This window comes from Marmota marmota, unplaced genomic scaffold (assembly GCF_001458135.2).
Source record: "Marmota marmota marmota unplaced genomic scaffold, marMar, whole genome shotgun sequence".
Classification (NCBI taxonomy): Eukaryota; Metazoa; Chordata; class Mammalia; order Rodentia; family Sciuridae; genus Marmota; species Marmota marmota.
The window spans coordinates 3,458,365-3,470,455 of record NW_025999898.1 but is presented as its reverse complement, the minus strand read 5'-3'; the positions used below and the strand labels follow the sequence as shown (position 1 = coordinate 3,470,455).

Genomic DNA, 12,091 nt, shown 5'->3' with positions numbered 1-12,091 from the left:
TTATCCCTGAAAGATTGTACAAATATATGCCACACACTGTAGAAATTCATATTGTAGAAATTCCTTTGAAATTCCACTGAAGTGGGTCCTATGATTCCATCTTTCTATCCTAGGGTGACTCTAGTCCTTCTGATGAGAGCTTAGAGTTGATCTTCCTGATTGTGACATCTGACATTGTCTCATAAGTCTTATACCTGCCCACCCTTCAAAGTCCATGTTCAACATCCTTCATAGACCTAAAGAAACAAAAAAAAAGTCCTATTTTCAGCTCAACTTCTTCCTGTCAAGGTAAGTGTTTCTTAGTCAAACATGAATTCTACTTCCTAACATACTGCTAAACTATGGGTGCAGTGTCTGCCAACGTTCTATACATAGAGACTTTCTCCCAGGGTAGTAGTACCAGGAGGTACTACCTGGTAATAGTACCTTTTAAGAGGTATTAGGGCCTTATTAGAGTGACTTCAGCTATTGGAGGCATGTCCACAAATATAGTGCTTATATACACCACCTTGCCCCCACCTCTCTCTATCTCTCTCAACTTCCTGGAATAAGATGTGACCCTTCCCCATCTTACTGAAGCCAGAATTAGACAGGCAGTCAGTATAGATAGGTAAAATGAGTCAGGTCTGAGAGAATCAGGCCAATTTTGAGTGAGTTTAGCAAGATGGGGACTATCCCCTGAAGGATTGAAATGTTAATTCCTTCAGAGCCCTTCCTCCACCATTATCAAGAACTTGTCCCTGCTCCAACCTGTTGCCAAGATAAGCTGTCCCAAGGATTACCTCTCCCTACAGGGAGCTATTAGGTTGTCAATAAGTCCTTGGCTGCTCCATCCTGCCTTCCCCATTCAGCCCATCTGTTTCACACCTTTTGGGAATCCCACCCAGCATTCCTGGGCCTAGTCACATAATCAGGTAAAAGAAAGATTAGGGGAAGTGGGGTTGAAGATAAGAGAAAAAAGGAAGCCTAAGACACATAAAAAGGGCAGAACACCTTGCTTTTTGGGATACCAGGATACCAGCTATATGGCCCCCTTCTCCCTTCCAATAGAAGTCTTTGTTACCCCTCTTCAAATAAACCCTGCTTTATATGCTTGTTTTGGCATATTTCTCTAATGTTCTAACTTCAACGTCTGAGGAAGCAGGACTAGTCACCGATAACCAGCAGTATCATTACCATACCTTTACCAGTGACCCAATCATATGGAAATAATAATCCCAGACTGAAAACTTCAAATCCATGAATCAAAATAAACCTGTCTTTATTTAATATGTACCCTGCATTGTCTGTTTATTATTATTATTATTATTATTATTATTATTATTATTATTATTAAGTCAACTAATACTTAGAATGTTTTGAATTTTTTTTCATAAATTAATGGTTTTTTTGTCTTCTTATTTTCAGTATTGAGATCTACACTTGTCTGATTTCTTGTCATTTTTTATCCAGTCTTCTTGCTTATTTTTTCATCTAAATTTGTTCCTGCTCTGTGATCATTCTTCCATTCTGCCTGGACAATAGACATAAGCAATCAAATTATGAGAGAATGAAGTAGGAAGCAAGGGTATGTGTTAGATCCCAGTATTCATGTGGCTCCTGGGGGCCCAGGTTCAGGAAAGTCACACTTGGGTGAGGATACCTTCTGCACAGGGCTGTGAAGCCAGTATTTCTGTATGTGGTCTGGTGCAGATCCCTGTCCTGAGTATTCCAACATTGTCTCTTGCTGGTCTCCGATCCCTCTCAGAGATCTGGAAGGATAACCTAACTAGAGGAAATGGACTTCTTTGGTTTAATTTCCCTAATGGTAAAGCCACCTGGTGTTTTGTTATGGGAACTTGTTTTTTTTTTCCCCTAATAATCTTCATAACTCTAAATGCACTGTTTATGATCCCACACATTTTATAGTTACCTGGTTTTTGACTTTGCTTCAGCCAGGTATTTGGGTTATTCCCAGTCTATGAACATTTTGAACAAAATTTAAAGGCTAAAGTTCAGGAGAGAACACAGGTAGCAGTAGTGCTGCATGCATTCCTCTTAACAGGCTTTCTTTTTTATCAGGTTGCTGCTTTTCTGAGTATCCTGTTGTATTTTCCCTCACTCACTCCATTGTAATAGGCTTTGGCTTCAAATGTCAGTTTTCTTTGTGAGAATATAAGAATGTCAGGAAATGTTTGTTTTCTGCTTGGATATGGTTCTCTGTCCTCTAATTGACCCTTAAATGTCTACCTGAAAAAAAACAATTTTATTTTGACTCTGATATAATGTAAGTTATTTTATTCTAGTTTATATTTTTCCATATGAGTATTAGTGTGATATAACATTGCTATAAATATTAATTACTGTTACACTGGTGTTTTTATAACATCTCAACTAAGAAACCCTTGTGAATATTTACAGCAGAGAAAAAATTCCTAATCATTTTTCGTTCCTAAGAGATGCATGGATTTAATGTGGGCAGAATTATAAAGTCTAAGTCCAAAAACCAGATATTTTTACAAAATTCTTTCACCTGAGGAATATGTAGGGAAAAGCATAACTTTTGTTTTTTAACTGGGAAAAATGAACATGGGAGGTTGGAGAGGGTTTATTCTTCATCAGAGAATCCAAAGCTACACCAGAGTGTAATCAGAAGAAAAAGATGTACACCTTCCCTAAGTTCTCTGAGCTCAAGGAAGATCAGCATAAGCATAGGAAAGGATCAGGAGACATGTAGGGAGTAGCAAAAGCTAAATTGGAGTGTGTCTTGCTCATAGGCAGAGACAAAGTAATGGGGCAAAAAGGAGTGGTGATTTTTCTCAGTTCATCCCAGGTTGGAGATCTCGTTAGCATTAATGATGAATCCAAATGAGAATAAAGTAAAGAGTGTATTGAGTGGGGGTTAAAAACTGATAATCAGCCCTTTTCTAAAAAAAAAATGTCATTTTTTAGGCTGGAATCTAGTGGTACACAATGAGGCTCTACTGACAATCCTTAGGCCTGAGTTTAGGGATTAATCCTTTATGACCGATCACTTAGATATGAGGTAACATGATCTGGGTCTTCTTCCAGAAAATCCTGTGTAACAACTCTCACAGTATTCTCCAATATTTCTATAGTTCCCTGTGTAAAACAAAATGACCTCAGGGACTGAGGTGTGTCATTTGCCACAATAATGTTTTTCATAGTGATCAAGGCAGATGGGGAATTGGTACAAAAATATCAGCCTGATTGCTGTTATGGGCTTTACCTCTTCACCAACTTTAAATTAATATGCTTAATACTAAATATGCATTTAAGTAAATACATTTAAGTCCTGTAAATTTTGTAATCAAAGCTTCTGAAATCTCAGGAAAACTGAAAATAAATAAATACCAAAATCACCTTAAAACCAAATACCAACAAAAATAAAAATGATAACATCCAAACTTTTTATTGTGATCAATATGGTGATATGATTTTACAACCAGACATTGTTGATTTAGATTGTTTTATCTGGGGGAAAAAAAGCAGCAATCAGAGACCTTTCCACCAGGTGGATGTTCCTCCACAGCATCATATCTGTTGGTAAAGATGGCGCCCAGAGTGCTTCTCTTCCTGGAGCTCAGGTCCATGACGCTCTGAATGGCACATGAACCATCACCTCCAATCCCTGTGAATGGCGTGAACTTTGAATGGTGCACCTCCAATCCCTGAAGTGGCACGAACTCTAAGCCAATGAAGAAGTATCAGCCCACTAGCCTTGCTCCTCCTCATCCTGTGTTAAGCCCGTATATATCAATACCCCGTTCGTGTTCGTTCTCTCTTACTCTTACTCTCTCTTACTCTCTTGCTCTCCCTCTCTCTTACTCTCCCCCCTCTCTCACCCCTCCCCTCTCTCTCTCCCCCCTCCTTTCTCTCTCTTCCCCCCTCTTCTCTCTCTCTCTCTCTCTCTCTCTGTCTCTCCCCTTCTCAGATTACATCTCAGATTCATGAGCCTTAGAGAGGAACTGAGGGGAAAGAACACTGAGGGAAATGGCCATTTGGAGTTTCACCATAGGTAATGTCATAGACAGAGCAGCAATTGGAAACCTTGTACAAGATTCTGCTTGGGAGTCATCACCTTACCTTGAGAACATCAGGGTGAAGATCACCTTGGGAAGCACAGGAGGCAGCTCAGCCTTTACTAGACCTGAGGCTAGAGGGCTCAGCCAGCTGTGGGAAACATCATGAAAGCCCTTCCACAGATCTTCTTTGACACCTATTATCACAGGTTAATCCTTTTGGTCCTAACAGATGAATGCTACAGAGTTTGCCACCATCATTGGACACATTACTTTGCCTGGAATGCCTAGTAATAAGTTGCACATAAGCACAATTCCATCAATATTAACATGCTGCTTGTCATTTTTAAATTATGCAATATAGAGAAGAAAGAACACAGTATTGTGAATGTGATAATGTCTACCAAAATTCTAATCCCCAACAATTTAAACTCTCTATCTTCAACATTAACAGGTTTTCTCAGAGGAATTGCACCTTAAGTTGAATCTATAAATTTGAATGAGGATAGCTTGGAATGTTGCATTGTGGTAGATTGCTAGCTTGGGAAGTTGGAGGCGCACAGTTGAATCTCTAGCAATTACATATATACATACACTATATATTTAAATTACATATTTCATATTACATATTATATTGCATTGCTGGAGATTTACTCAAGGTTTCTGAAGAATCAATGTGAATGGAAAATAGGATAGGGAGATTCTTCAGAGCTGTGTTCAAAGACAGAGTCTTCATAACATGTTACACACAAGAACCTGTGGGTAGAAAATGGAAGAATATATTAGAAACTGGACATATCATGTTTGAATACCCAGGCAGGTGCTAACACTGTTGTATAGTGTGGAAAATATGGCAATGACATGTTTTCTGTATCTATAAAAGAATCACATGCTTGGTCAGGAGTCATATATTTTGGCTTCTCTGTTTAGAAACAGTTAACTGTGACCTTGACTAGTGGCATGATCTCATCTTAGTGTTGAAGATAGGGTTTAGGTAGTGTGAGGGCAGTCACTAATGGGGAATATGGACTCCAAGAACAGAGAAGACTTAGGGATACAACACTGAAACCCCTGTTCAATCAAGAAGTAAAGAATAAAATAATCCTGAAAACACTCTATCTGCTAAGGCCAGCTGTGCACTTTTACTTAATCATTCATGCAGTAGGTTTATTAACTAATTAACTAGTATCTTCAGATCTGGGCCTCAAGTGACATGGTGAATGTAGGTTAAGAAGAGATTGGAACCTCTTTGATTGGCAAAAACATAGATTGCAGGAAGGACTAAAGAGGAGTTCAGATAATTCAAATGTGTGGAATATTTCTTCACAAACAATTGAGAGTTAACCACCATTTTTGACTTACATATGAACTAAAACTAACCAGCCCCTTTCCTTAACCTATCTTTAGGGATAGTCGTCATTGGGCTGCAGAGTGGTCAGTTTCTGGTCTTACGATTCCCATATTCTGTGATCATATTTCTATCCAAGCTAAGTCATGTGCAGGTTTATATCTCTTTTCCCCATCTGGTCTGACTGTGCTGAGTATCACTGTAATATATCACACATTGAACTTTTACACCCTCAGGCTACACTCCTGAGAGATTCAGGCAGCTTTGCCCACAGTAATGGAGCCAGAGTATAAGGATGGTGACAATGAGTGTCTGCTGTTTCTGTTTCAAATCAATGTCCTGTGCACTTGGTTTGATGTCTGCTGCGACCAGTATGAGAAGTGATCATTGGTGACCAAAACTGTTCTAGAACCACAGAAGAGAGTGACTGTCTCTCCTGAGCAAGTGTTCAGTGAGGGTTTCTGAGTCCCACAATCTAAAAGTGGGCCATAAAACACAAACAAAATATGTATAGAATGAGGAAGGACAATACAGGGTCACTACAGTCGCTGGAATCTGAACACTGTGTGAGGAGGATACAGAGAGAAATCCAGGGTGTAGTATGCATTTTGGAAGGATTCACTGGCACTAAAGTTTAGGTCATGTTTCCTAATTATCCATGATTTCTTACTAAAATGCATAAATGAAGGGGGCATATTTGTGTGGTGAATTATATAAATATGAGCCCTTTACCATGAACGTCCAAAACATGGTCCTGGTCCTCAGACCACTTAGATTTTTAGAGTAAGACCCAGGGTGGCTGTGTGCAGTGATTTTCCCCATGGGAGGAAGTAGCTTATCTGTGTATGGTCCACTGAACAACTGTTCATTATCCAATAAAGCTGAACCACTTGAGTTTCTACTATTTTTCTACATATATCCACAGTGACCACTGGAGGACTTTGGCCTAAAGTTATAAGGTCTCATTTCATAAAGAACTGTTGAATTATTTGTATGATGTTCTGGACATATTTCCAGGATGCTTTCACATTCATTACTTGAATTTTCTTTGAGTATTCCTATGTATATCTATTTATCTGTTTTTTGTTTCTTTGTTGAAATCATTTCCAGTTTTTTGCAACTCAATTGTAGTGTTGCATGTTCTTATACTGGCCTTAATTTTTTATCATTAACATACTTGTGTTTATTTTTTATAGTACCTCATTGATTTATTATAATTGTATGATAATAGAGGGATTCATGGTACATATTGTCTTACATACAGGAAACATAATTTCATCATCAAATGAATTCACCAGTATCTTGTTTTCCTCACTTACACCATCCTCTAATCATTTTTCTCTACTTTATGTGTTTCATTTCTCTTTTTAAAAAAACTTTTTGCATTAAAATTATTAATAAAGTTGGGATTCACTGTGATATATTGCTATGAGCACATAGCATCATTGGTTTGGTGTCTTTCCCCAGGACCTGCCAATCCCTCTTTTTATTCTTCCCTGGATCTTCTTTCTTTCTTCAATATTTCTACCTTCAAGGATATAGTATTTTCTTTCATAAGTGGAAGTTACCAAGAGAAAAATAAATAAACATGGTAACTCATTGATGTGTGTTTTGAAGGAGATAAAGGATTTTTTCATGACTAACTTGCTTATAAGGTTGTTGATTTTGAGCTTCTCATTGAATGTAGAAAAGACTTGAGTAAAAAATTATTTTAGTAACTTAATATACAGGGTTAACAAAAGAGGAAATCCTCCAAGTTAGAGGATTTAATTTTCTTTTCATTTTGTTTTCAGAATGATTGTTTTATAAATAGTTCAGTGGAAATAATGTCGGTCAGGCAAAAGTTCAACCAGCTCTACGTGCTACACTACTCAAAAATAAAAATTAAAAGAAAAACCTCACATGAACAATCTTTTTTTTTCCTGTTTAGTTTTATTGGTATCAGGGATTGAACCCAGAGGGGCTTTAAGTCTCAGCCATATTTCCAGCCCCAACCATTTTTTTTTCAGAGAGAGTGTTTTGCTAAGTTTCTTAGGTCCGTGATAGGTTGCAGAGGCTGGCTTTGAATTTCTGATCCTTCTGCCTCAGCCTCATAAGCTGTTAGAATTAAAGGCGTGCAGCACCACAGCCAGTTTTTAGGATTTTCTTGCTTCACAACAATGTATGCATGATAGCACATATTATTTCTAGGAGAGATCATTGGCCATGATTGTACCAGGAGAGAAACAACTACTCTCTTAGAATAAGATTAGAACTCCCTCCTCTTCAATTTCTGATGACTTGTTTTGTGGCCTAATATATAATCTACCCTGCCAATGAATCTATGTTTAATTGCAAAGAATGCTCCTGTGCATGGTCCACTGGGCAACTGTTCACAGGCTAATGTGTGTGACAGTCTGAGAAGAGACTCACATTACTTAGGACACTGTTTCCCACACTGATGATCAGGGTGAGCAGTTTACACTTGTAGTTGCATCTACCTCTCCTAAAATCACACTTGATGATCATCCTGCTATGGGCAAATAGAGTTTTATACTGAATCAGACAATCACTGAAGACACATTCTCAATTAGCATTGAGATGCATAGACTTAGCAATATTACTGTGTTATCAGACCAGACAGTCTTTGCCATTCTGGATCAATACAATTGCAACTCTTGATGTGAAATAACATGGCACAATTCTTGCTCACATACCTTTTCTACCACATGGGATGAATGGTGACTTTTCATGTGTTCATTTCATTTTTTCACTAATTCAATATGGGATCACTCATTGGGATAATTCTTATCAGCCTGCAGAAAGAAACATGCATGGTAGAAGGAGAGTAGTATCTCTTCAAATTATCATTGCTATTGTCCAGATGTAGCACAGGCCTCCTCTTTCTACTTTATTGAGCCAAACAGTCCTCAGCAAAGGCACTCTTCATGGACGCAGAGAATTATGTCTGGAACTCAAAAGGACCTAAAAACTTGGAAATCATGACACCACATGTGAACAAGTCTGATGCAAAGCCTCATGTCCTACCAATTCCTGGACACTTTTTATGCTCACCAAAGCAATGTTCCTAATGTTGGATGGTCAGAAACCACTTCAATATTCCAAGTTGAGTATTAGGATAAATAGCTTCTATGTGAAATTTTTATTGTTATTTTGTATTGTTTTGTTTTGTGGATTATTGTCCCTCAATTGTTGAAGCTTGTCTTTATCTTGTTATTTCCACTGGCTCAGCCTCCTGACTATCTGAGACTACATGCATTTACCACCACAGATGGCAAAAGAAAGTCTTCCCTGACCATAAATCCAACTTGGGCCATGGCAGTAAGAGAGCTGAATACTAACCACTAGATCATCCAGAGCTTCTTACTCATAAAAATAGACCTACTGTTGAGTTCACACAAGGACATTCTGGTAGTTCTCATGAGAAGTAATGAAGCTTTTTCTGGATAATTATACTCTCCAATGTTCCCCCTATGTCCAGGGGTGAGAATGCACTCACTTGACCTTTTCCTCCAGCTGTTTGTTTTATGGAGCAAGCTCTGAATGCAGCCTGTTCTTCTCTCACTCTGGCCACCTCATGGTAATCAACCTCTTTCTTTTTTGATTGTTCAAACATCTGATTATTCTGCCCCAAATATGTAAGGGACAATCTGGGCTCACATTTATGCCCCTTGAATTCCTCTCCGTTGATTTTAAAGTGAGAGAGTGCACAACAACATAGCAAATATGGTGGCCCTCAGAACTCCTGGATTTTTTAAACTTTTTTCCTCTTAGCTAAAACTATCCAAATGAACATTTTATCCCTGAAGGAATCCAAATGGAAGTTTCCCAGGTCCAAATCTTGCCATCTTTTCCAACCCCCTTAGATGTCCTGGTTCATCTCCTTGGAAATTGAGATTTTTTTCCCAGATATGTTTTATAAACACTGAGAATCTCATCTGAGATGAGCGTAAGAGGAAATGTGAAAGGCACTCATTTCTTATTTACCTCACTGAAATTCAGAAAATTTTGGACTCTCCACAAGAAGAATGTGTATTACAATGGTTTTGAATACTTTCTTATGGTTGCCACAGTCCTGGACACATCTGGAAATATGAACCTTCAACAACTGTCCCTGTACTGAACCTCCCTGACATGTTATTTATTGTTATCAACATATGGAGATTCCACAATTTTCTTAGGAGTATTCATGTCACCAGATGGGCTCCATGAAATGTGCTGCAGTTAGAGAGAGAGGTCTTTGCAGAGACTGTGGTAATATAACAGACATGCTACAATCTCTCTGACCTCAGCACACAGGACAGGAGCCTCACCCTCCCAGTGCTCTTCTGATTCCAAGTAACTCCCTGGGAGTTTTGCATGTCATCCCTCTTGCCTTTTATCTCAGTCCTACCACAAGCTCTGAATTAGGACAGTCACTCTTCAAAGTGAGAAGATGAAGGGCCTGTCTAGGCATATCCACAGGCCCATTTGAGGAGATGTTGACCCTAGTGAAGAGTGAGAAGATATCAAATGGAAACGGGTTTCTAATTGTACTCCATCAATTTTTGAAGGAAAGATCTTAGACCAGGATGTGAATAATACAATGAACCTAATAAAGGCTGGATTATATGGCTCTCTATACTGATGGAATTATAAAATACAATTTTGATACAAAATGAATCAAAGAGTCCATCCACACAGAAAAATTTAGGGACCACAAAGTTCATGCTGTACCCTTAGTAGAATCAAGAGAAAATCAACACAATGTGGAAGAGTCCCAAAAGAAATTTATAGACTGAAAGAAATCATTCAAAAATGCATATCTGCTGTGAGTTTCCAGATATAAAAGTTATATTAAAGGAACCTAACCAATATTCAAAAAAAGAGAGTCAATTGTTGCCTGGATGATTCTTTTTTAATTTTTTTTAATTATTAGTTGTTCAAAACATTACAAAGCTCTTGACATATCATATTTCATACATTTGATTGAAGCAGATTATGAACTCCCATTTTTACCCCATATACATATTGCAGATTCCCATGGGTTACACATCCACTTTTTTACATACTGCCAAACTAGTGTGTGTTGTATTCTGCTGTCCTTCCTATCCTCTACTATCCCTCCTCCCCTCTCCTTCCCTCCCCTCCCCTCCCATCTTCTCTCTCTACCCCATCTACTGTAATTCATTTCTCTCTCTTGTTTTTTCCCCTTTCCCCTCACTTCCTCTTACATGTAATTTTGTATAACAAAGAGGGTCTCCTTCCTTTACCATGCAATTTTCCTTCTCTCTCTCTTTCCCTCCCCCCTCTCATCCCTATGTAATGGTGATCTTCTTCTCATGCTCATCCTCCCTGCTCTGTTCTTAGTTGCCCTCCTTATATCAAAGAAGACATTTGGCATTTGTTTTTTTTAGGGATTGGCTAGCTTCACTTAGCATAATCTGCTCTAGTGCCATCCATTTCCCTGCAAATTCCATGATTTTGTCATTTTTTAGTGCAGAGTAATACTCCATTGTGTATAAATGCCACATTTTTTTATCCACTCATCTATTGAAGGGCATCTAGGTTGGTTCCACAGTCTAGCTATTGTGAATTGTGCTGCTATGAACATCGTTGTAGCAGTATCCCTATAGTACACTCTATTACGGTCTTTAGGGAATAGTCTGAGAAGGGGAATAGCTGGGTCAAATGGTGGTTCCATTCCCAGCTTTCCAAGGAATCTCCATATTGCTTTCCAAATTGGCTGCTACTAATTTGCAGCCCCACCAGCAATGTACGAGTGTACCCTTTTCCCCACATCTTCACCAGCACTTGTTGTTGTTTGACTTCATAAGGGCTGCCAATCTTACTGGAGTGAAATGGTATCTTAGGGTGGTTTTGATTTGCATTTCTCTGACTGCTAGAGATGGTGAGCATTTTTTCATGTAATTGTTCATTGATTGTATATCCTCTTCTGAGAAGTGTCTGTTCAGGTCCTTGGCCCATTTGTTGATTGGGTTATTTCTTATCTTATTGTTTAATTTTTTGAGTTCTTTGTATACTCTGGATATTAGGGCTCTATCTGAAGTGTGAGAAGTAAAAATTTGTTCCCAGAATGTAGGCTCCCTATTTACCTCTCTTATTGTTTCTCTTGCTGAGAAAAAACTTTTCAGTTTGAGTAAGTCCCATTTGTTGATTCTTGTTTTTAACTCTTGTGCTATGGGTGTCCTATTAAGGAATTTGGAGCCCGACCCCACAATATGTAGATCAGAGCCAACTTTTTCTTCTATCAGATGTAGAGTCTCTGTTTTGATATCAAGCTCCTTGATCCATTTTGAGTTAACTTTTGTGCATGGCGAGAAGGGGATTCAGTTTCATTTTGTTGCATATGGATTTCCAGTTTTCCCAGCACCATTTGTTGAAGATGCTATCCTTCCTCCATTGCATGCTTTTAGCACCTTTATCAAATATAAGATAGTTGTAACTTTGTGGATTGGTCTCTGTGTCCTCTATTCTGTACCATTGGTCCACTCCGCCTGTTTTGGTACCAGTACCATGCTGTTTTTGTTACTATTGTTCTGTAGTATAGTTTGAAATATGGTATCGCTATACCGCCTGATTCACACTTCCTGCTTAGAGTTGCTTTTACTATTCTAGGTCTTTTATTTTTCCATATGAATTCCATGATTGCTTTATCTATTTCTACAAGACATGCCATTGGGATTTTGATTGGCATTGCATTAAACCTATAGAGAACTTT

At 38.4% G+C, this 12,091-nt stretch overlaps 1 gene segment (V, D, J or C); it reads right to left on the bottom strand.

The window, feature by feature from the left end:
* Positions 1-4,764: 4,764 nt before the first annotated feature.
* Positions 4,765-12,091, bottom strand: part of LOC107158405 — a 14,386-nt gene continuing 7,059 nt past the window's right edge. Inside the window, 1 exon segment of the V gene segment in view lies at positions 4,765-4,778. Coding sequence covers positions 4,765-4,778 — 14 coding nt within the window.